The sequence below is a fragment of the Xenopus laevis genome, chromosome 2S (assembly GCF_017654675.1).
Source record: "Xenopus laevis strain J_2021 chromosome 2S, Xenopus_laevis_v10.1, whole genome shotgun sequence".
In the NCBI taxonomy this organism is placed as follows: Eukaryota; Metazoa; Chordata; class Amphibia; order Anura; family Pipidae; genus Xenopus; species Xenopus laevis.
This window is the reverse complement of record NC_054374.1, coordinates 81,523,162-81,549,890: the sequence shown is the minus strand read 5'-3', so window position 1 is coordinate 81,549,890 and position 26,729 is coordinate 81,523,162. Positions and strand designations below refer to the sequence as shown.

The 26,729-nt window shown below is 39.5% G+C and overlaps 1 protein-coding gene across 1 annotated transcript in view; it reads right to left on the bottom strand.

Annotated features, from left to right (window-relative positions):
• Positions 1 to 13,392: 13,392 nt before the first annotated feature.
• Positions 13,393 to 26,729, bottom strand: part of clic4.S (chloride intracellular channel 4 S homeolog) — a 40,970-nt gene continuing 27,633 nt past the window's right edge. The window contains 3 exon segments of the mRNA NM_001090815.1: positions 13,393 to 16,277; positions 20,261 to 20,442; positions 26,586 to 26,692. Coding sequence (NP_001084284.1) covers positions 16,113 to 16,277; positions 20,261 to 20,442; positions 26,586 to 26,692 — 454 coding nt within the window. The 3' untranslated portion in view covers positions 13,393 to 16,112.

Here is a 26,729-nt window from a genome sequence, read left to right as displayed (position 1 = left end):
ACAGTGTTTATTCCCTTAAAAAGGAAATGTAAAAGTGTCAAGGACCACCCTATGTGGCCAGAAGTAAGAAAGTTATTGGGAATGAGGAAGAAAGTATTTAAAGGAGAATTAAAGTCACTTACTGGGTGGTACCAAATATTAAGCACCCCCAAGTGATTGTAATAGCTTAGCAAGGCCCGGATCACAGGACAGGTCAAAAAAGCTTGGGCCTAGGGCGACATGCTGCCCACTGGAGCAGCAGCAGGGAACAGGTAATGGTAGTGTGAGCGCACGGGGCTGGGAAAGGACAGGGGACTTGAGTGCAAGTGGGTTGGGGTGTGCGCACAACGGGGGTGGGTGGATACAAGTGAGTCAGGGTGTGTGTGGGAGGGTGCGAACGGGTCAGGGTGTGCACACGGGGGGGGCTGTGATCGGGTTGGGGTGTGCATGGGAGGATGCGAGCAGGTAAGTTGTGCACACAGGGTTAGTGTGCGGGGGGTTGGGATGTCGGTGGCCTAGGGGTGCACCAGGTTTAAATCCGGCACTGAGCTTGCCTGACACCCTGAGCTGGTGCAGTTTTCTGCTAGCAGGAGCACCAGCCCAGGGTGTCAGGTAAGCGCAGAAGTCTGCAGAAGTTCTTTTTTGATAAATTTTGGGCACAGACATGCGCATGCACACTAGAGTGAAAAAGCTGGCTTTTCGTTTCAGCTTTCACTCTGCTGCATTTCAGTCAGGTGCTTGTCTGAACCAGAACAAAAAAGAGATGGGAAGAAGGATCATCTGCAGAAATATCGTGGGTTGCACAGTTTTTAGCGAACAGGAGCACCCAGTGTATATGGTAAGCAATTTTAATTACAGTAGAACCCCCATTTTACAGTAAAAATTGGTGTAAAATCAAGGAAAATGTAAAATCAGGGAAATGTATGATGCGTAATATACAGAAGGGACCACAAATAAACTAATAAAATGAGGGAAGACTAAAAATCAGGAGACTTAAAATAGGAGTTCCACTGTTCTCCATTCTTCTTTAAATCGACAAGTATGAGGGGACGGAAGCTTATAAATAGTACATTAATTACTATAAAGCAGCAGTCAAGAAAGTTAAATTCCACTGTCCTGGTACTGATGGAATTCATCCTCAAGTACTTACAGAGCTTAGTTAGTTTTAGCCAGGACACTTTTTCTTATTTTTTCAGACTCTTATCTGGTATGTTACCTATGGATTGGATAAAGGCTGATGTAATTTCAGTATTTAAAAAGGATTATGAGCTCATCCTGACAAGATATCCTATAAGATATTCTATAAGATATATTGTCAACTGTCAATGAATATCTGACACCCAACTTCTGCATGAAGACAGAATGAAGAAAAACAGATGCTGAGAGAGGAATAGTGAAAATAAACTTGATTATTTCAGAAATGGTACAGACTTTTCAATCGATTGTATTTAGAAATGTTCTTATTTCAGTATGAGGAAGCTTATATTAAATTTTCTTTTCCGCGATAGTACCCCTTTCATTTTTCCTCAGGTGCAACCTGATTGACGCTAGAGCAGTAGAGGGGTGAAGTATGTGCCATGCGACAGTGGCCCAGTACTGGGCCCTTTACTTGGCCCTATGCTGATTGATGCAATTTTTATATAAAAGAATTTGGGGGTACTTGTGGATACACATATTATGCATATAGGATTATTATTAGTATATAGAAAGCAGTGGTGTAACTAGCAGCAGCCAAGCCTGGGTGCAGGGCCAGTCTTAACAACTGCGGGGCAAAACTGGGACCATTTTGGCGGGGTACCCTAAATTTAATGCTGCTGGCTGGCGCAGGGTTCCAGGGTTGGGTGAGCCTGCCTCTCCCTTTTTCCATGTGACTTCTGCTGTAACTCTGCCTTCCGCATCTGCAAAGACTTTCCTGCCGTGCCACCTGTGATAAGCCTTATCATGGCTCTGGCAGGCCCCAAGGTGATCACACACCCTGCACCCCAGAGTTGCATCACTGAAAGGAAGTCCAAACCCAGAGTGACAGGCTAGTTAAGGGCATGAAAGGCCTCAATTATGACGAATGACTGGCCAAATTGGGGTTTTTTTTACACTGCAGAAGAGGAGCTGAGATACTGACAAGAAAATAAATTGTTTTATTATCTATCATAACATTGTCTTTGAATGCTATTTATAATTTTGCCATAAAAGTATTTGCCTGATGCTTTTACATTACTTTCCTGTTCCTCTGTGAGGGGGCTGCCATATTTGTGCAGCAGTAGTCCGTTAGCATTAGAATCTCTAACTGAAAGGTTAAGAAGGGACAGTCAGGTTGGCAAAATAGTCAGGTTTAGGAACTTCAAGTGACAATTACCTATAATAGAAGATCAACATGAGCAATAGGTAACTTTTAATGTAGATTATTATTTTGAAAAGAACATTTTTAGTGTCAGTATCACTTTAAGGGAAGATATGATAAGTACGTTAAAATATAAGGAAGCAAGAAATTTGCGATAAAGTTTTTTTTGTTTTTTTTTTTACAGTGAGAGCTGTTAAGTTTTAAACTTGCAGGAATCACTCCCCGAAGTAGATGTATAGACACAGTAGGTATGGGTTGGATAGCTGTTTGACAAGGGAGAAATGCAGGGTTAGTGATATTAGATTAGCTTTAAATTGTCCCAGGAACAGGTCAAATGATTTTATAAAGTAAAATGTAGTAGTTTGACAGCAATGGAATAGGGAATTCTCTAACCAAATAAAACATTTCTTGTAGAATATTTTTGTGCTTTCCTTTCCTCTAATTCCCCTCTATTACTGGAGGAATATGGGAGAAGCTAAAAGAATTTGTTAGGTTAATTCTTTTTCCTGCTGAATTTCATACATGACAATTGTCGTGGAACATTTCTCATCATTCTCAGCTATTTATCATTTGATGCCTGGAAGGTGTTAAAAGAAATACATTCTAGAATTCAAATGTATTAGATTCACAATTTTTTAGAAAAAGGTATTTTCTCTCTGCCAGTGAACTATGAATATCGTACAGATATGGAGAAGTGTTTTAGTGATGTACTCAGAGCTCCATCTAGTGTTAAAAATTACCTATCTTTCCATAGTCTGCTTAGTGCCAGCATAATATAAATTATGATAAATTTCAGACACTTGCTTGTTCACAGCACAAGCTACATAACAGAAAGATTTAAAAAAAATAAACAAAAAAAACAGACATTGAAATTCTGGTACAGTGTCGGGCCAAGTCGGTCAGGCGCCCCAGGCATAGGCAGACAATTAGCCAGCACTCACCAAGTTCATTTTCAGAAAGATTCCTGGTGCACGTCAAATTGTGTCCACTTCCACCAACTTCAAATATCCAAAATGTAGCAGACAGCACCGTCCAAAGATTTATTCAAAAAGCCTTTATTTGCTTCTAGGGATGCACCGAATCCAGGATTCGGTTCGGAATTCAGTTTTTCTCAGCAGGATTTCGGATTCGGCTGAATCCTTCTGCCGGCTGAACCGAATCTGTATTTGCATATGCAGATTAGGGAAGAGGAGGGAAATCGTGTGACTTTTTGTCACAAAACAAGGAAGTAAAACATGTTTTTCCCTTCCCACCCTTAATTTGCATATGCAAATTAGGATGCGGTTCAGTATTCAGACAAATCTTTCGTGAAGGAATCCAAAATAGTGGATTCGGTGCATCCCTATTTGCTTCACATAACTAACTGTCCAGATCATTAAGCCATGAGAAGCAAATAAAGGCTTTTTAAAAAAATCTTTGTAGGGTGCTGTCTGCTACATTTCTGGCGCCCCCGGCAACCCAGTCAGCCACGTGTCTCCCCATGCACACAAGACCATACACACTAAGGTGAGTGCACACAAATAAGCATGAACAGGCGCACATACACGGGACTTGCTCAGCTGGACTAGGGGTAGGCAATAGGGAATGTAGGTGCCTGGAGCCCCCCCAAGCTTTGCTTCTGCCTATCCCTAGTTCCGGCCCTGTTCTGGTGTATTACTGTATATTACAAGGGGTGCCATCTTGGAAACTTTTAAGTTTTATAATAGCTTGACTGCAATGGAATGGGGTAATCTCTAAGCAAAAAATAAATTTCTTGTGCAATATTTTTGTGTTTTCTTTTCCCCTTATCTTCCTCCATTTCTGAGGGTATGTAGGAAAAGCTAAAAGAATTTGGCTTGTATGCATTTTCTCCAGAGTGAAAAACATCCAGGATTTTTTTCGCATATTGTACTGCGTTCTCATAGATTTTAATGGTAATGTAAGACTTTCGTCTATTGCTAAGAAGGTGGCAATACACGGGCAGATTTAAGATGCCGAGTTTAGTCCTTTAGATCATTTTGGCCAGTGTCAGACTGGCCCACCAGGATACCAGGAAAACTCCTGGTGTGCCCAGGTGTCAGTGGGCCCTCATGCTGCTAAACATATGTCATGGCCATTTCCTATGAGAACAAAGAAGATAAAAAAAATGGAATAATAGATTATAGTATGTAAAGAATAGAGACTAGGAGAATAGAGGTTGAGTGAGGAGAGGAAGAATAATAGTACTGAGAGTTGGCCCGTCTAAGGTTTTTGGGTGAGCCCCTGGTGTCCCAGTCTGACACTGGTGTTGGCAGCTTATCTGCCCATGTATGGGAACCCCCCGACAGACTGACCCGAAATCGTCAAGATGTTGACTGTGCAGGTTTGATTTTCATATCAGATTGAGGACCACATTAGCTTGTTGATGCACTCCTCGTCCAACAGCCCTATTCAGGTCATTGTAATCTGAACTAGAGATGTCGCGAACTGTTCGCCGGCGAACTTGTTCGCGCGAACATCGGGTGTTCGCGCTCGCCGGAAGTTCGCGAACGTCGCGCGACGTTCGCCATTTTGGGTTCGCCATTGTTGGCGCTTTTTTTTTGCCCTCTCACCCCAGACCAGCAGGTACATGGCAGCCAATCAGGAAGCTCTCCCCTGGACCACTCCCCTTCCCTATAAAAACCGAAGCCCTGCAGCGTTTTTTCACTCTGCCTGTGTGTGCTGAAGAGATAGTGTAGGGAGAGAGCTGCTGCCTGTTAGTGATTTCAGGGACAGTTGAAAGTTTGCTGGCTAGTAATCGTTTTGATACTGCTCTGTTATTGGAGGGACAGAAGTCTGCAGGGGTTTGAGGGACATTTAAGCTTAGGTAGCTTTGCTGGCTAGTAATCTACCTTCTACTGCAGTGCTCTGTATGTAGCTGCAGTGGGCAGCTGTCCTGCTTCTGATCTCATCTGCTGACTGCTGCAATAACAGTAGTCCTTGTAAGGACTGCTTTTATTTATTTTTTTGTTGTTTTACTACTACTACTACTACTACTATAAGAGCCCAGTGCTATTAGTCTAGCAGTGTTGGGGAGTGGGACTGGTGTGCTAATCTGCTGCTCCTAGTAGTTCAGCAGCACCAACTTTAATTTTTTTTTTTTAATATTCATTTTTTTTTTATTTTACTTTTTTTTATTTTACTACCGCTGTAGTAGTGTATAAGTTGACCTTTTAGGCATTATTTGCCCTGTAGGCATTATTTGCACACTGTTTTCTTCAACCCGCCATCTAGCTGTGTGACCTTGTTCACATTCTGTCTAAATATCCATAATATTACCGTCTCCAGAAAAAACACCGGAGTGACTTTTTTCAAGCAGCCATAATATATTTTACGTAATCCGTATCCACCGCTGTAGTAGTGTATACGTTGACCTTGTAGGCATTATTTGCACAGTGTTTTCTTCAACCCGCCATCTAGCTGTGTGAGCTTGTTCACATTTTGTCTAAATATTGATAATATTATCGTCTCTAGAAAAACCACTTGAGTTACTTTTTTTCAAGCAGCATTCATATATTTTACGTAATCCGTATCCACCGCTGTAGTAGTGTATACGTTGACCTTGTAGGCATTGTTTGCCCAGTTTTTTTGGCCGCAGCCACTGAAGCACAGAGGCCAGAAAAAATATGCCATATAAATGCTGAAAATAGTAATTTTTTGCCATACGTTGACTCAACGTATATGGCAAAAAATGACTATTTTCAGCATTTATATGGCATATTTTTTCTGGCAACTGTGCTTCAGTGGCTGCGACCAAAAAAACTGGGCAAACAATGCCTACAAGGTCAACGTATGGCAAAAAATGACTATTTTCAGCATTTATATGGCATATTTTTTCTGGCAACTGTGCTTCAGTGGCTGCAACCAAAAAAACTGGGCAAACAATGTCTACAAGGTCAACGTATGGCGAAAAATGACTATTTTCAGCATTTATATGGCATATTTTTTATGGCAACTGTGCTTCAGTGGCTGCGTCCAAAAAAACTGGGCAAACAATGCCTACAAGGTCAACGTATGGCAGTTGTTTAAAGAGAACAGTAGATTACTAGCCAGCAAAGCTACCTAAGCTAAAATGTCCCTCAAATCCCTGCAGACTTCTGTCCCTCCAATACAGAGCAGTATCAAGCAGATTACTAGCCAGCAAACTTACTATCATCTGTCCCTGAAATCACTAACAGCTCTCCCCCTACACTATCTCTTCCAAGCACACACAGGCAGATTTTTCAGATACATTTTTGCCCTTGATCCCCCTCTGGCATGCCACTGTCCAGGTCGTTGCACCCTTTAAACAACTTTAAAATCATTTTTCTGGCCAGAAATGTCTTTTCTAGATGTTAAAGTTCGCCTTCCCATTGAAGTCTATGGGGTTCGCGAACCGTACGCGAACCGCTCGCGTTTTTGCGCAAGTTCGCGAATATGTTCGCGAACTTTTTTTCCGACGTTCGCTACATCCCTAATCTGAACATTTCACCCTAGGACCAAACAATCAGATTAGTTCAGTATTGCCCAACTTTGGTGGGCATATCAGGGTTCTTGCCAAATAAGTGGATCTTACAAAGTATAGCTACCTTTAGTGGAGTGAGAGAAATTTTCATTTCAACAAACAATGGCGTACCCCTTGGATTAAGATGAGCATGGCAGGAGGGAGCTATCACCATTTTTGGTGGAAAAAAACAAGTGTTAAAAACCAATTAAAAAAAATCAGTTGCTATTTTGCTGGCCGAGAGATCTATTGGTGGGACATGAAGTTTATCTTAATGTGTACCCCTCTCCCTTTCCCACTGTCTGCCTCCAATAATGAGGGGATTGAGCACTTTTGCTTTGTATAGATAACTGATTTCAGGCGGTACCAATGGGTATTTGTAAGTGTTGTTACAAAAGGGCTCCTATGGCACAAAATACATATTTTTGGCCAAAATATGTAAGCTTACATGCCACGTCAAGGCCCCTCATTGTACTTGAGTCCTACACTACCCATTCTAGCATTCTAAGTGGCGAATATTACATACATTGCGTATTATCGCTAAACAAAGGTTAGCGGTAACACCTACTCTGGAGTTTCCTTAAATATTTTGTTACAAATATCGTTTTGCAGTTGCAAAATTTTACATACAATGTGGATGTTCGCAACAGCCATTGGTTGCAAACTTTGCGAGGAAGTCGTTGAGGTCTGTAACTGGTCAAAACGGGCGCAAACTTGGTCCATTTTTGCCCTAATGACACATATTACATTCCCCATTTGTCTTTTACAATGTACTTTACTTAATGACCACAAACTAGAAAGCAGAATAATCCTGAGGCTAGAATAGTTTTCTTTTTTTCTGCTGAGAACAAGCCATTCTGCCTAATTGTCTATATGCCTAGTACACCATTCGCAAATTAGGGATGGTGGGGTGGGCAATTTCCGGACTCTGGACCCATGTAGCTTGTGAATTGATGGTCTTATCTAATTTCTACATATCAAATGGTTTTCTGGGAATGGCAGCGGGTTTGTATGCTTACAACTGGTGCCATAAATCTAATTACTGTACTGTAGGTGAGAAAACCTGCTTGACAGAATGTGGTCAAGTTGGGGAATTTTACCTACTCCATCTCATCAGTTGGCAGGTGAGCTGTGGCGCAGTTGCTGAGGACTGGCAAAAAAAGAATCCTTGGGTTAGCCAGAAGGGAGCCTGAGAAGAGAAAATGAAGACAGAAGCAGCCTGGGAACAGGAGCCATCAGATGGATAAAATCATTTTTTAAGGGACAACAACAATGTAGACCAGGGGTGCCAAGACTTTGTTAACCTGGGATCTACTCTCAACACCTGGCCCCCATCAGGAGATCTACTTTGATAAAAATAGTGGGCTGTCTACCGTACGGTACAAGAACAAGTATCCCAAGCCCATAAAATGGTTATAATTTAAAGGTGAACAATCCCTTTTAAAATCAATGAGGATAATGATGTAATCTGCATTGTAAAACACTCTCCAGGGTAGTATCCACTGACTGCAACTATTGCAATGCTTACCATTTAAAGCATGTGCTCTCTAAGATGTATTGGGTTTGGTGGGTGCCAGTGGTGTCACTAGTGTGTGTAGATCTTGGGCCCAGGCCCAGCAGCATAGATAAAAATAAATATAAAAAATAATACAAATATTAATTGAAAAAGTAGATAATGGGCTACTTGTGTCTCCAGGTACACCAGTGACCCTGATTAATTGTTGTATGTTTGGGAGTGGGAGTAACCAAAAAGGGGAGCCTGTGGAAAGTGTAGCCTAGAGGCTTCACACCCTATTAATTTCTCTAATATCTTGACTGGGAGTGGAATGAGACCTGACGGGATACCGAAAAGTTCTGTACAGTAAATTCAATGCTGCTTTTTAGCTGGCTAAAACACGTATGGTCAGTAGGTGGCAGCAGGAAACCTATAAAGAGGCAAGAAGCCATTTGAACAAGACAAGGGGGCAAATTTACTAAAGGGCGAAGTGGCTAACGCTAGCGAAAATTCGCCAGTGTGACATCGTTTTGCCACTTCGCAAATTTACTATACATATGGCACCTAAACTATACTGTGGGCACATGTGTAGGGCATTAGAAAACATTTATTAAGGTTCCCTGGACTTGTGTAGTGTAATGTGCTTACATGTGCTAACATCGCTAGTGCAACTTCACAAACGATCGGTAACTTGTGCACAACTTTGGATCTTTGTGAATTTGCCCAGCCCTGGCAAATCTACGCCTGATGAAGTGTGGCAAAGTCAACGCTGGTGCAACTTCGGAGGTAAGTAAATTTGCCCCATGGAGCCTGGACTGTCAGTCCCGGGCCGGCTCCAGCCACCATTAGACCATCCAATAAAGCACTGAGCAGAGTCTGCCTTAATAATTACTTCTATCACCTCTGGGACAGGAGACAGGACCAGCCCGGGAGAGGGGAAGGGTAGAAAAGGTGAATGTGAGCGGGTCCCGATTGCGCCCAGTGGCAGTTTTCTACATTGTCACAGTCAGACCTTTCCTTCCAGCACTTTAATATTAGGTTATTACTCTCCAGTAAGTCATTAAGCTGGGGTGAAGTGAATATGTGGGATACCCTAGCACAGCACCTCCCTGCAAAAATTGCCATCCTGGGAAATCCAAGCACCGAAGTTTGCAGCTAACCTGTCTGTCTGGCACTCCAGGAACACGTTCAAACGGCACTCAAGAACAGAGAGGAATGGGAGGGGCAGAGAATTTATAGACCCGCCAATGACGTCACAAAAGGGGCGGGTTGAGCAGGAGCGTGGCTATAAAGCCGGCATTTGAAGATGGCGTGCGGGGAGAGCAGAAGAAGAGCTCAACCCGCACCCACCCGCAAAGAGGAGTGCGGGGTCGGCCCAAACCCGCCCGACCTGCGGGTTTCAGGCCAGCCCGTACATCACTATAAGGCAGCTATATAATTGATACAATAGTTGCTAATATTCCGCAGATGCTGCTGAGAAAAATACCAACTAAACAATTGTAACCGATCAGAGGCTGTCCCTGCCAGAGAACGAGAGGAACATTACGCCCCAGTGCCAATGCCCACAAACAGGATAAGCAGGTTCAATAAATATCTGCTACAGAGAACTCAGGAAGCCAAAATACTATTTATTCTTAAAAAGCTTTGCTTTTACACATTTCTCAAAATAAACTCATGTCAACTGATCTTACAGTGTAAGTTATTGATAATAAACAAGGACAAGAAATGAGACAAAGTGTTAAGGCTATGGCACACGTAGTGTTTGGATGAGTGCTGCTACCTCCTGCAGTGCTTCCAATTCAATTGGGGTTTTGGCCCAGTGCTTGCAGTTATTTCACACAAACACTATATTTGGAATATGAATACCAAAGAGTTATTAGTAATTGCAGCCAAAATATGGCAAAGTCTTAAACATTCCTGCAATATCTTGCAATATTTTATAAATAAAATCTGCATATTCATAACTTCTTGCCGCATATCAGATCTTCAATTGCAGCTTTGGGAAACAGAATTTGTAATTTCTCCCTATTGGATTAAGGCAAACAGCTAAAAGATCACTTCTTAGGCAAAGTCTTATGTACAAAGTCCCAATCAAGTCATGAAAGCCTCTAAAACAAGCGAGGACATAGGAAAGATAGTACAGTAAAGTACTTCTCCAAAACAGATTTTCACAGTATTTAATGTAATCTGACAAGTGTAAATATCTTTTACTATCATATCTTGGTTGTAATTTGGGTTTTTATATTTGGTTAATATGTATTTGTGATACAAAATACTACATTTCAGCCATTATGAAATGTGTGAAGCATCCTGTATGTTTTTGTCTGTGAGCTTGTCTAGATTTCTACAGGAGTAAACCCAGAAATGCCTGGGGACTAAGGGAGCTTTTTGCACAAGAGCAGAAAAGGGAAACAGGCCATTAATAAAGTCTGTCCATATATGTATTGCTTGAAAAAGCTTTAAAGTAACCAAGAAATACATTTACAATTCCTTTGTCACTAGAATATTTGGTTATTAATATATCTCATATGCCCTTAAAGGAGAACTAACCCCTAAAATGAATTTGATTAAAACTACCATATTTTACATTCTGAACTTATTGCACCAGCCTAAAATGTCAGTATATCAATAGCAGCAATGATTCAGGACTTCAAACTTGTCACAGGGGGTCACCATCTTGGAAAGTGTCTGCGACACTCACATGCTCAGTGGGCTCTGAGCAGCTGTTGAGAAGCTAAGCTTAGGGGTCGTCACAGATTTTCAAGCAGAAAATAAGGTTGGTCTGTAATATAAGCTGATGCTACAGGGCTGATTATTAAATTCTGATGCTAGTTGTACTGGTTTCTGAGATGACGTAGTAATTATCTGTATTAATTACTAATCAGCCTTATATTGTAACATTTCTATTCTATGTGTATTGTATATTGTGAGTCAGTCCCTAAACTCAGTAAGTGACAGCAGCACAGAGCATGTGTAGTGAATAAGCAGAAAAGAAGATGGGGAGCTACTGGGGCATCTTTGGAGGCACAGATCTTTACTGCTAAAGGGCTGTGGTTGCCTTGGGCCGGTGCAGAAGCCAAAAATATAATGTACAGAATTTCTAGCCTACTTCTTTAGTTCTCCTTTAAAGCTGTGGGTTTATGTTAAGTACAGTATAGCTTACAGTATAAGTGTGAGTACCTAATAATTACAGGAAACTGCTCCTAGAGAAATTTGCACATCTCAGCCCTTTTTACATAACTGATTATGTTTTGCATAATATAGGGTTCGATATATTTTTAAGGCATGTATAGACTGCGGCCCTTCAGCTGCTGCTAAATGTATACCTTTGATAAAGAGGTGAGGGGTCAGCTAAACAAACTGTAGCCATAACAATAATCAGATAGAGGAGCAAAAAAATGGTTCTGGTGGAAAACATGGCTCAGCTTCCAAAATGTCAATCATTTTGAAAATGCTTTACCAAGAAATTAATACTGTACGTAAAGTAATTGAGAAATGTTAAATTAAATATGAAATGCACAGCCATACCCAGGATATACTGTATATTACAGTTTAAAGGACAAGGAAAGTCTAAAACAGAATAAGGCTAGAAATGCTGTATTTATATACTAAACATAAGCATGAACTTACTGCACCACAAAGACTAATCAAACAAATGATTTATGCTTTTAAAGTTGGCCACAAGGGGCTGTCATCTTGTAACTTTGTTAAACATCTTTGCCTGACCCTGACCCTGCACATGCTCAGTGTGGTCTGAGCTGCTTAGGGATCGTCATAAACAAAGCTGCTTGAATTCTGCATGGCTGGTAAGGCGTGGCTGCTGTTCATAAGTATGATTGTTTCCCTACTCAGCAGTTAGGGACCATCTGACAATTCCTGTCCACAACAGTAAATGAAGGAAGAATTTCACTGCATACAGTCAGGTTTCTTATAAAAACGGTACACATTTTTTAATTAAAGTATATTGGAGATAGGTTTCTTTTTCATTAAAGAAAGTAAAAATGGGATATTTGGCTTCAGTGTCTGATTCATACTGAAACCAACTTATTATACCAGGTCTGTTATTCAGGATTGCAGCAGGAAAAGAAAACTGTTTCAAGGAGAAACAAAAAAGCACCTGCAAATTGGTAAATTCAAGTTATTTTCTATGCACTGTAAGGATGAACTGTATGGTGGTTATAAAACGAGGCTGCCTAGGCAGAGAAGAAAAGCTACTGAGGCATTTTATTGCCAATAGATTAGCCACAATAGTGCAAGCTATAACACTATCTTTATTCTGCAGAATGCTTTACCATACCTGAGTAAACAGCTCTAGAATCTCTGTTTGTTTAGGATAGGAGCTGCTCTTAGCTTAGTGTGACCACTTCCTGCCTGAGTCTCTCCCTGCTCACTCATAGCTCTGGGCTCAGATTACAGCAGGGAGAGGAGCAAACTGAGCATGCTCAAGTCCAAGCCCTGGAGGTTTAAGATGAAAATAGAAGCCCATGTATACACAATAGAAGGAAATAATTGCAGTGTTTCTTTTGACAGGACTCAGAGCAGCATTACTTTTTCTGATAAAGCTTACTTAGTTTTAGCCTTTCCTTCTCCTTTAACCATATAGGTTATACTCCAGTATTGCCATGGAAATTTACACCTACTTTCAAAGCTAATTTAAACCATGTACAATAACATATACACATAAAGGTTATATAACTGGTGCAGTTTGTGGTCATTACTCTGCTGCAATGACTTACTGCCCACCAGCTGAAGATCTATTACTGGATAAGGCTCTCCACTGCCCCTTTAGGCACCCTGGTCATATGATAACAACAAATCAGATCACTGTTAGTCCTATGAAGTTTGGAGTAGTTGTAGAAGGATTCTCTTATGTGGCTGGTACATTTGCTTGAGTTACATAAGAGTGAAACAAAAGATGGCTGGATTAGTCCACCACTCGCTTTGATAGCCCAGAGTGACGTAATACTAGAACCCAAGAGAAAACTGATGGGTTGCCATTTGTAATCTGCCTTGAGTTGCCATTTCATGAGGCTTTTACTACTTATGTCTTCACTTGAAGAGTATATAATAACAGGATGATGTTTATATTTCACACACAAGTCTGAAATAAATCTTTAATTAATACTCAGAACATAAAACGGAGGAAAATAATGATACAAAAAAGCGGATTGTTAAACTAAGATAATTGCCTCAGTCTTACTGCAATAAATTTTAACCATTTTTCATGAATTAGCTAAAACAAAAAAATAATATGTAGTACAGACTGTATAGATATAATTCAGTAAGATTTATATCCTATACTATTGGATGCTAAATGGCAAGAAATGCTTGTAGTGTTAATAAAAGAGGAGCAAGCAATACCAGTTCTGGTACTGACAGTAATACAAGCTGTTACAGGCGGATCAAGAGTCATTTCTGCAGCGTGACCGTACATTGCAGCACTGATCTGCTTGCCTGGTTTGCTACAGGTATAAGTGAGGCCATTTTTTAGCTTCTGCATGGGAACACCTGACTTTTGGATTTTAGGTTAATTAACCAAAACATGTTTGCTTCACTAATTTCTTTAACATTATTTATCTGGGGTTTAACACCAACAAATGTATATATACTCAGAACTGGGATACCTATTCTGAAATGACTCAAGAGGAACCCAATAGACAAGTGATCTGCAAACTGTGGCCCTTGAGTTGTTACTGAACTATACTCTAGCTGGTAGGTCTAATTAGGCAATGGATGCTTGTTGCAGATTCCTACATTAAATTTATCAGCAGGGTAAATGAAAATTAGATACCCCCCCATACAGAATAAGCATATGAATACCTATTCACCCCATGTCTCACCATAACTGGCTTTCAGATGAATCTATGAGATCAGCGAGAATACTCAGAATGTCTCCTTTATAGTCCTTTAGTTACTTCACTTGCTGCCAGGAACCAGTAAGCAAACCCAGACTGGTAATCTACAGATTTTGTCTCATGTCAGAGAGGCTGCTGTAAGATGCCATAGACTGGAACTATTAATTGGGCCTGTGGCGGCTGTTTGGGCCTTGAAATGCCAAGGCCAATTTTGGACCTACCAGTGGCTATAGAAAAGGTATATTTCAGCATCAATCCAAACCATATATTACGGAAGAACAGTATCAATCCTTCATTGACCAGAGACATAGGGCAGATTTACTAAAGGGCGAAGTGCCCGTCCCCAGAAATCCGATCCACAAGGACATCGCCAATTTACAGGCGTAGAAGACGCTAGCGAAAGAGTACATCGCTAGCTATGTTTCGCTTCATTTCGTCAGATGAATTTTTGCTCAGGCGAATGAACGTTACTCCGCAAATTCACTAAAGTGTGAATTTTACATTATGTTACCCCTTTCGCCAGAATTTCCTTCACCAGCTTAGACCTGGCGAAACCGATAAGATGAAGCTACATCCTCCTCAATCTTGTGTCAGTGACATCATATCATGTATGCAGAAGAGCCATAAAAATAAAAAAAGCTGGCATTTTTTTCATATTTTTAAGTGTGATTTAAAAGTTGTAACTGTTAAAATTTTTTGATTTAACCATTTGAGGGGCATGCCACATTTGTTGTAGGGTGGGCTCATGTCTAGGACATTAGATCTCTTTTGTCTTTATTTTGCTTCCTTGGACATTTTTGTTAATAAGTGGCCACTTCAAGCATTTGCACCAACATCTCTAATAAAGACGTCTATACCAGCCCCGAACTGGCAATCTGTCCGTTCGGGCAAAATCCCAAGGGGCCGCTCTATTTTTTGTACAAGTGGGCTGCAGTGGCATTACTACCAGGGGCCTGCCGGAGCCGTGATGACTGCTATCACAGACGGCTGGGCAATGGGAGGTGAGGAGCAAGTTTTCACGTGAGCCTTGTCCCAGAGCTGGCTGATTTTGAGAGGGAGAGAGGTGAGGCTAAAGGCAGAGGAAGGAAGGGAGGGGGCAACAAATGAGAAGGGAGAGAGCCTCAAACACCACTCCTGCAATTCCCTAACTCTAGTCCTTCCCCCTAGTGTCGGACTGGCCCACCTACCCTGTGGACCTCAGCATTATCTCACTACTCCTTCTCTGTGCAGCTGCTTTTTTTTCCAGTTTCTGAATTATTTTAAAGTTCAGTGGGGGGAGAGTGGGCTGTCCAATATGTGCCTGTTAGAATCCTGATGTGATATGTATCTTTGCTCAAGTATAGGCATACGACCTGTATATCCTATTCAAATTGACCTAAGTGTAAGTGTACTAACGAAGTTTCACTAGGCAATAATGAACGTTAGCAAAAGTTTGCTATGAAATGCTCGCACTGACGAATTTACGCTAGTGAAACAGCTGGCGAAATGTGGAAAAGCCTTCTCAGGCGAAAATTCACCCTTTAGTGAATTCATCCCATGGTCTTCAGAGTTATTGAGCAGATTAACGTTGGTTGAACTCATTTTTGTTGTTTTTTTTTATGTCATTTTACAGGTTTGTATGGCACATTACTGCTGGTAACTCTTCAGGAGGTGGTGTTCCATTACTTTCAATTTGAAAAATGAAAGGAATTATAACTGTAAGAACTGTTCAACTAACCCCAAACCGAAAGGGGATTTAACACTTTAAATTGATAACTATTTTAATTCAATAAATATTTTGTCAGGCCAATTTTTTTTACCAAAGAAATGCCTTCATCATTTTTGGATGGGTTTCAAGAAGTTACTATACATAAAAACATTAAAAAAAGGTTATTTTTCTCCAAGTGTCTCCAGAAAAGAACAATGTTTGTGAAAAAAACATAAAAAAAAAAATATTAAGGCCTCAATGTGGTCTCCGTATACAGTTCACTTGGCAAGCTGCTTGGCTACATCAGCGTAGGCTATTTCAATCTCCCGGTCTCCTGGGCATGTGTTGGTGAACTCATCCCTGCTGTATGCATTGCTCAGGTATCGCCAGATCCCAGCCATGGATTTGGGGATTTCAAACCCCCGGTATTTTTTGGTTACCACCTGGAAAAATACAAATATGTGGTTACGTAGGATAATGAAATTCCACTAATGAAACATATTATTGACTGCAAATATAATATATGCAAGCGACTAACCAGGAAGGCTAAGTAACTTGTACCTTTTCTCCTTTTTCAGCTTAAACGGCAGCCTCTATGTTTACACAGCAGCCTATTTATATAAACTATAGTAGCATTTCTAAAGCAAACACATAACGTTTACCAATGCAAGGCAACAGTACATTATATTTAAAATACTTAAAAACACATTTATTTTTTGGTGTTCCTGTTCCTTTAATTATACCGTATAAAGTAATAAAAACATACAAAATGTATAATTACACATAATAAATGGTTAATGATTGGCTATTTGTGACAAAAAAACCAATTATTACCTTTGGAAAGACATATTCATTGTGCAAAAATACCATTATTCCCTCTAAACTTAAATGGCCAAGGCATGTTCATATTTGCCTGCAGACTAAAGTTTTGAATATTCCATTAAAGCCCTGTTCATTTGGTCAAGTCCTAGTGCAAACAATGCTAAAAACATGGCCATTTTTGCTTCTTGTTAGGAAATTATAACACCGCTGTACAGCAATGGAAAGACATAAGGAAGCCATGATCAGACAGTTTCAGAGTTTCTGAATGGCACCTGAGGCTGGCCTAAAAGTGCAAGTAAGCTGCCAGAATCTGTGACGAGGGGTAAGTATAAAGTATGGGGCATTTCCCCGGGGGGACAGTTAGCCTGGGGGGAGTCTATGTTGGGTGGGGGGGGGTACAGTTTTATTTTCTACAGGGCTGAATTCTCCGTTAAAGTAATTAAAATTAGTTTTGCGGTTTCCCTGCACAGATATTACGGTTTCCCTGCACAGATAGAACTGATGTGTTAGAAAGACTACTGTAGTTTGTATAAATAACTGCTGTGTAGCGAAGGGGGCAGCCATTCAAAGCATAGTTTACATAGCAGATACCAGATGCACTATGTAGAATCCCATTGTATTTTTTTATACTAACAAGTTTCAAGTTTTCTACATTACAATGCTAAATACACTTGAAGAGAAAGACCATAAGAAAAGAGAAAGAAAGAAAAGAAAAGAAAGAAAGAACATAATTACAGCTGGGATACACTAACTTATTATGCATATTAAAACCATTGGTACATATCTGCAGATGTATTACACATGGAGATCTGAGACAAGTCCAGAATCATGTTCCTATACTATCTATGATAGCCAAAATTTATCATACGTTTCCATATTTATTCATAATAGGTAAGTTTCTCATTGGTAGCAATATTTATTATTTTAGAGTTCAGCTTTGTTAATGGCAAAGTAGTTTTTTTTTCCAATTAGCTATTGATAATCTCACTACCATTAATATATGTTAACTCAATGTTAACATTACATTTTTTAAGTTTTTTCCGCCTAATAATAATGCAAAAGGGTTTCAAGGAAACATTATTTGAGATAGAAAACGCACTCCTAAAAGGTAGCTACTACTCTGCATTCCCACCAAACATGTATCATGGTACGTTCTTTTGCACAACCTCTGAAACATTTTAGATCACATTCTGGGTAAATTTTATGTAATTTATCTGGAAAAAGATAAGTCCTATGTAATACTTTTATTAATGTTTCTCTGATTGAAGCATTACTGTGTCCATTGTTTTGAGACTACAATGCATTTAAGTCTCTCCTTTTTAAAGGGGACCCATCACCCAAAAAAATTATTCCAAATCCTATTTTTATCATGTTAGTTAAGCAAAATGAACTTTAATTACACTGTATAAATTATTTGAATCTTGTTTCCATCAGACTGGGAATTCATAATGATAGCAAGCAGGCAGCAGCCATTTTGTGGACACTTATTAAGACAAGCCTTGTATCATGTCAGAATCTTGTTTGTGCACCAGAATGGGGAACCTGATGTCCATCCCCATGCCCTGGCTACACAATTAAATGGTGAAGAGAACGGGGGAATGTATGGAGAGCAGTGACATTTAGGAAGTGCAGAATGGAATTGAAAGCAATTGCATGGCCAGCCTCTATGCCTAAGGCATAGAGGAGGAGGGGCAGACAATATTTGATCGACAGCTGAGATTTTTAAATGAGTTTACAACAGCTATGAACACTAAAAAAATTATTTGGATTTCATGTTTAATCATGTTTAATATGAAAAGGGCCTTTTTATACAGATTTTTATGTCTGGGTGACAGGTCCACTTTAAGCATATTAATTAGGTTAGAAGAAACCAACCTTTGCTGACAAATTCTCTAAAAAAAACTAAAAGTTAGCCAAAGTGTGTTGAAATGTTTAATGTATCCCATTGTGAGTTAAAGAATAGAGTGTTGTAATCCTTTTAGTAGCCCAACATATCATAAAACTAGAAAAACCAGGGGGGGGGGGAATTTGGGTTCAATGTTAGGGGATCTAAAGGAAAAGGAGATGAAATAAGATGGTATCTTCTCTGCAGTGAAGACCAAAGGCAGAGCATCTCTATTGTAATTGTGGAAGCATCTATTACAATTGAAGTGTAATAGAAGTGCAATACAATATGGAAGTCTATAGGGTATTTTGTTTAGCCAGAATACATGTTGAGAAGCATATGGATATAACTGATCATCCTCAATCTGCACCCAGAAAGGGGCATGAGCTCCTGCAGGTATTGCGGCTATCTGTGCCACTCTTGTTATCAAATAATGTTTAACTATATTCGGAGCTGAAAGGCCTCCATTAACTTCATGTAAATAAAGTATTTGTTTAGATATCGGATGGTGTTTTTTTCTCCATATAAAGTTGCTAATCTACCTTGCAACTTAGATCTGAAATTGGCACTTTTAAAAGTAAAGTCCTAAAAAGATATTACATTTTAGGTAATAATACAATTTTAACACTATGAATTCATCCTATCCACAAAAAAGATTATATTTATTCCGCCATATTAAATATTGTGTTAAGGACTGAATCATGAAGGGATAATTTACCTTATATAAAGAAGCTAGATCTTAAGTAAGGTACTCCTAAGTATTGAAAACATGCTTCTGAATTTTAAATCAAAAATTTTATTCTATAAGTTCCAACATCAGACAACATATTACATGGCAACATCTCCGATTTATCTGAATTAATTGCCAGACCAGAGTTTTGCAAAATCCACTAAAACAGTCATAAGATTTGGCAAATACGTATGTTCGTATTGATCAAATCCACTAATAGATCATCAGCGAACAGCTCTTAATTGGAAGGCCTTTAACAAGTTACATTTTATCTTATAGCCCTTGCCAGAGGTTGCATGTCTAAAGCAAATAATGCTGGTGAAAGCGGGCACCCCTGCCTGGTGCTGGGTTCTATATGGATTTATTCTGGATTTATAGTTGTGATAGGTTAAGTTGGGCTTTAGGATGGGAAACCCCATTTTATTCATAATGACAAATAAATACGACCAACTCAATGTATCAAAAGCCTTCTTTATATTAAGTGTGAGAAAGCATAAAGGAACTTTATTATGGTTCGCAAGATACACTTTATTAAGAATTTTCCATATGTTATTGGGTGCCGAGAGCTTTGCCTATTTTAATCATTCAGAATGTATTCTATTAGAGAGCTTATCTGTTATCTGCTAATTATCTTGTGCTTTTTCTCCTTTTTTAGCTTTAATGGCCGGCCTCATGGCTACATAGTAGCCTATTTACATAAACTATAGTAGTCCTAAAACACAATTTTTACCAATGCATAGCTACAGTAAATTATATTTTACTTTTAAATGTTTTTTTTGGGGTTTTACTGTTCCTTTAAGTATAGATTCTGGGACTTGTCCCAAATAATCATGGTTATGGGATTTTGCAAATTGAAAGGAATATCTGTGCAGAAATTAAAGAAAGGGTGGTGAAAAAAAGAAGGTGTTTATGCACCTTTACTACATCTGCCCAATCGAATGACATCCAGTCAAAAAGTGTAGTGTGGCTACATTTTCCCAGTAGTTTACCTTGATGATATGAAGTTTTGGCAGTAAGTTGCAATCAGCTAAAGTCATTTCCTCCCCATCCAAGAACTTGCGATTGGATTGTATGATATCATCCATGCTGTTCTCATCAATTTCATCGGGCAGAGGGGAATCCAGATAGTCATCAAGCTTCTGCAAGGTTTTCAGAAGGCCTCTCTCAAGTGCTGCCATGTAAGAATTATATGCGTTATACATAATAAAAAAAAACAGGACACAAGAGGTCACTCAAGAACCTCTGGTTGCTGAAAGAATAGGTAGAGGTGACAGAGGTATTGCAGATGCGGCATGTATTAACTGAATAAGAAAAAATCCATAGGAAGTATTTCTTTGACTATCATGTAAATGCAACCTCCTACAACCCACTATGTTGAGAAAAGCTGACAATACACTAAATGGTCCCATTGTTTCACCAAGAAGACAAATATGTGATTGTCCCCCCGATTTACTAACCTTAGACATCCCCATGACAACATAATAATTAAAACTGAATGTCTGAAAAATAATGGACTAAAAACTCCAATCAACTTATTTACATTTTGTATCTACACCTCTAGATTCCTAGTGCTGGTCTGAGGGCAGTTTGAGCATGAAATAATACAGGAGATTTACAGTTAACTCTTAGAAGTGTTTTTATGTTTTTGCTATGAATAACCAGTGTAAAGAAAGAGAAATAACTCCTGTAAAATCTAGAGGGCAGTGTTGTACAAAAAGAAGCAAAACAAAATTCTGCCAAGCACTAACAAATAAAAGATCTACAGAAATTTCGCCTAAAATTTGAAGGGAAAAGGTTGCTATCTTTTCAGAAAGGTTCACTGCAGTTTTGGGTAAGAGGAGCTTATTAAGTGCATAAGGAAATACAGTAGTATTTGTAAGTAGTTGTACAAATCATATAATGCTATATTGTGAGGGCAGCAACCAAAAGTACAGAGATTTTACTACTGCTCTCTATATGTAAAATAGACCTTGTTTTTTTATTTAACAAACTATATGCAAATATAGACAGAGATTCAACACTGGGTAGAAAACATTTTAAGATAAATAGGTACATATATAAAGAAACTGTCCTGAGAGAGCAAAGGCATGCCTAAACTGTATCATCCTTATCACATGTTATGTTATAATTGCTTAAATTACATTGGGTTTTGCATGTAAGTTTTTCCTTCTGCAACCCTACTGATAAGGGCTGTGATAAATGCAGAGTAAGGAAAGTACATTTCATATGTCTCTCCTTTTGAATGAACAGCTTAGAGGTGCCGTTTGCATGCAAGCTGTGGGGATGGGGTACAGGGATTTGTGTTAAAGTACAAAAGTAACATTAAATAGTAAAAGTGATGTTTTTTTAACTCTCCAAGTTTGGCACTGAAAAACTCAAGGACCTGGATACTAGCACCCATTTGGGTATTTTAAATGCCTAACTTAAAAGCACCAAATTAAATACCAGACAGGAGAAAAATATGTGAAATTGGCACAATATAAATATATATATATAAAAAAAGGGTATCTGAATCTTAAGATCAGTTTTAAACATATGGAAAGTTGCTCATGTTATGCAAACTCAGCAGGGACAGGACATATAACAGACAAAGGTACCGTAGAGCAAATCAAAAATAGGACACTTTGGTAAAAATTATGAGATTCAGATACCCTTTTTTTCTATATCATTTCATATGTAACAGATCCCAGAAAGACCAATGCAGTTTATGCAAGTGGTCTTTTCTGGAGCACAAAGTATTTGCAGTTGCAATAAGAGAGCACTAACTGTGAATCCCAGGGGCAGGACACACAATCATAATAGGCATGGCAGGAACTAGGGGTAGGCAGAAGAGGCAGCTGCCTAGGGCACAATGATAGGGGGCACTGGGCAGCTACCTCTAAAATTGTCTTCTGCCTACCCCTAGCCCACACCCCTTACTCCCCTTCCTTCCATCAGCCACCCCTCCGTCCCTCTCCCCTCCCTTCTTTCACCCTCCCCTCCGTTGCGTTCTCCTCTGTCCCGTTCTCCTCCCCGCCGTCCCATTCTCCTCCCCGCCGTCCCATTCTCCTCCCCGCCATCCCATTCTCCTCCCCTCTGTTGGGCACACACTCACGGAGGGGCGGTATCAGTTGCTAGGGTTGACTAGGTCCCCGGCTGGCCCTGACCATAGGAACAACAGTTTGGGCAGTGTATGACTGCTTGAGAATCAGTTTTCTCTGAAAAAAAGGCCTTTGAAACACTTCTATGGTATGTGACTTAGGAAAACAATTAATAACTGGTATCAGTCTTAAGACTAATGCCACACAGGGCTGATTCTCTGCCTGCAAAAAATTGCAGGCTGAGAATTGTCACATACATTAGTATCAACATTTTTTCTTGCCCACATCCAGAAACACAGCGTTTGATCAGGAGCAAGTACACACAGCTGATTTCTGCCACGTATCTGCACGTGAGCCAACACAGTGTTTCTGGGTACAAGGTAGGAAGGCGGCCATGTGGTATTAACCTTAAGTGCATCATACACATAAAAAAAATCAGGTTGTTAAACAAGTGGATCTTTGTCAGATTTGACCACCTAGGTGCATGGCTAAATTGAGCTCATCCGATCTCTGACCCCAGGCTGAGGCAGAGGTTTATGCATGCCTGTTAGGAGTGAACCACTTCAACATAATGATGTGGTCCTTGCCCAATTGGATTTTCAAACCTACTTGATAGATATATGTCCACAGCCAGATAGTCAATGTACAGGCCATCAAGGAGGGTGCAGAGACATGCAGAGCAGCTACAGACTTCTCTCTGTGTCTTGAGAAGATTCAGCTGGAAAGCCAGATGGTTTCATGTTGAACACAGCTATGCATTCCATCCATTACAAGAGACTAGTGCTTGCTTAACTCCTCCAAAGTATTTATTACACCAAGCATGCCACTGGCTGGTATCCTGTACATAGTTCTGAATCTTCTGTTTCTTATCAGTACACTCCCTTTCTATCACTTGTCTTTTTCTATCATTTTCTTTTCTATCATTTTTTTTCATACCAGTTACTGAAAAATGTTATGAAGTTACAAGAAGTTATGAACACTCCATAAGTCCTGCGATCCAATAAAATGTCTATATAATGATTACAAAACTTCCTGCTGATCATTGATAAATAGGTCATAGCTGACAACAAGAAAACATGGTATACAGTGGTGTGAAAAACTATTTGCCCCCTTCCTGATTTCTTATTCTTTTGCATGTTTGTCACACTTAAATGTTTCCGCTCATCAAAAACCGTTAACTATTAGTCAAAGATAACATAATTGAACACAAAATGCAGTTTTTAAATGAAGGTTTACGTTATTAAGGGAGAAAAAAAAACTCCAAATCTACATGGGCCTGTGTGAAAAAGTGATTGCCCCCCCTTGTTAAAAAATAACTTAACTGTGGTTTATCACACCTGAGTTCAATTTCAAAGGTTATAAAGCCATTTCTAAAGCTTTGGGACTCCAGCGAACCACAGTGAGAGCCATTATCCACAAATGGCAAAAACATGGAACAGTGGTGAACCTTCCCAGGAGTGGCTGGCTGACCAAAATTACCCCAAGAGCGCAGAGACAACTCATCCGAGAGGCCACAAAAGACCCCAGGACAACATCTAAAGAACTGCAGGCCTCACTTGCCTCAATTAAGGTCAGTGTTCACGACTCCACCATAAGAAAGAGACTGGGCAAAAACGGCCTGCATGGCAGATTTCCAAGGCGCAAACCACTTTTAAGCAAAAAGAACATTAAGGCTCGTCTCAATTTTGCTAAAAAACATCTCAATGATTGCCAAGACTTTTGGGAAAATACCTTGTGGACCGACGAGACAAAAGTTGAACTTTTTGGAAGGTGCGCGTCCCGTTACATCTGGCGTAAAAGTAACACAGCATTTCAGAAAAAGAACATCATACCAACAGTAAAATATGGTGGTGGTAGTGTGATGGTCTGGGGTTGTTTTGCTGCTTCAGGACCTGGAAGACTTGATGTGATAGATGGAACCATGAATTCTACTGTCTACCAAAAAATCCTGAAGGAGAATGTCCGGCCATCTGTTCGTCAACTCAAGCTGAAGCGATCTTGGGTGCTGCAGCAGGACAATGACCCAAAACACACCAGCAAATCCACCTCTGAATGGCTGAAGAAAGACAAAATGAAGACTTTGGAGTGGCCTAGTCAAAGTCCTGACCTGAATCCTATTGAGATGTTGTGGCATGACCTTAAAAAAGCGGTTCATGCTAGAAAACCCTCAAATAAAGCTGAATTACAACAATTCTGCAAAGATGAGTGCGCCAAAATTCCTCCAGAGCGCTGTAAAAGACTCGTTGCAAGTTATCGCAAACGCTTGATTGCAGTTATTGCTGCTAAGGGTGGCCCAACCAGTTAGGTTCAGGGGGCAATTACTTTTTCACACAGGTTTGGATTTCTTTTCTCCCTAAATAATACAAACCCTCATTTAAAAACTGCATTTTGTGTTTACTTGTGTTATCTTTGACTAACAGTTAAATGTGTTTGATGATCAGAAACATTTTGTGTGACAAACATGCAAAAGAATAAGAAATCAGGAAGGGGGCAAATAGTTTTTCACACCACTGTATCCCTAGAAATTGGGACGAAGATAAAATGAGGTGACTGGGGGAAAGCTTAAATACATTTTTGACTTTAAGAAGGTGTAATAAGAAAATCGGGAAAGTATTGTAGTCAGGAAAGGTCCAACCCTCAGATATATCAGCTTTTAGTTTAAGAAAAGGCAAATTTGCTTTAAAGGCTTCTTGCTTATCAAATAAAAGCAACAGTCTCTACCCATCTTAAAGGATTTGGTAAAACTAAGAGCACTTGCCATTGCCATTATCTAAGGCATGAAAAGTTTGAAATCAATATTTGCCAACATTGCAAAATAGCTCTTCACACAGGAACAAGAAGTACTCTAAGTAGTTTCATTTAAGACACTGCTCATTTATGCACCATTATACTCATTCCAAACCACTATTACGGACCGGTGTTAGGCAACAGCAACACTAAATACCAATGGCTGACCAAAGAAATATAAATCTGATAAATTCAGGATTTTTTGGAAAAACTTTGGAAAACAAATTGCGCCGAATGCCATCCTGCCGGCGATTTATATTTTAGCTGGTGGAAAGGCAGTTTGGGGAGATCAGTCACCCCGAAGAAGAGGAGATTTGTCGCTGGGCGACTAATCTCACCTAATCTGCCTGTGTGCCCTGACCCTTAAAGTGCCCAAACAGCCCCAATGACTAACAATTAACTGAAAAGGCGTATGTAAATCCTTTTACATTTTTATACACCTCAGATTGGATCAAAATGTACAAATAAACTGTTGTATACGCAAGATCAGTATAATAATTTAACTTTTTTCTAAGGAAGGCGTCTACTCTTCAGAGACTGGAATAAAAAAATGTATTTACTAATACAACCACAGAACAAGAGGTCAAGAAATTCCCTAGAAAGTAAGGTTTAATCTTTTCAGGGCATAATAACACAGCTATCAGAAAGTAAGTGACCTGTGTGAAGATGAACAGTCATGTCGAAAGCTGATGGGCTTGATTTTTGTTACACGGAATTCAGCCAACCCCCTGAATCCTTTGTTAGTCGGGAGTATACTGAACTAAATCCAACTTTGCATATGCAAATTAGGGGAGGGAAGGACAAAGGAGAAACATTTTTCACTTCCTTGTTTGTGTGACAAAAAGTCATGTGAATATAAGGTTTAGGATTTTACCAAATCCACATCTTGCTGAAAAAGGCAGAATACTGAACCCAATCCTGTATTCCTGGATTCTGTGCAACCCTATTTTTTGTCATCTATATCGGTTTACAAAGTAAAGATTAACTTGATGGAATTAGCGTTACAATTTTTTTAAACCTACTTTGATATGGGCCCTATTATATAGTTTTTTTTGTTATATTAATTTCTCCCACTTTGCTTCTTGCTAAAACTATACAACCAATTTATACGACTTTTATGAAGGTTTTAGTCGCATCTATCTTTTGGCAGGACAAAGATTTTCTTTGGAAAAAATAAATGATGCAATCATTATTTTACTTGACGTTCTAGAAATGCTGATGAAAAAATTTAACAAGATAATAAAATACTAGTAATACTATATGTCTATTGCACTATGGAGAAAAAGGTTGTTCAAACTTCAACAAAATGTAGCTACATTAATTTTCAAAATAGATGGAAGCTAACAAGGTGCACTGATGTAGTAAATGCTACTTCTTTAATGTTTATAATAAATCCCTAAGTTTAACAATGAGTTCGCTATAGCAGGCTCTATCACTATAAACATACCTTCATTGTTTTCTGGTCGAGAATTCTTAATGTAGGCTGAAAATTTGGCAAATATGTCCATGCCAGCAGTGTTGGACTCTGGATGCTTTGCTGCTAACTTGCGATATCTGAATTAAATATGATATATGTATTAAGAGCTTTTCA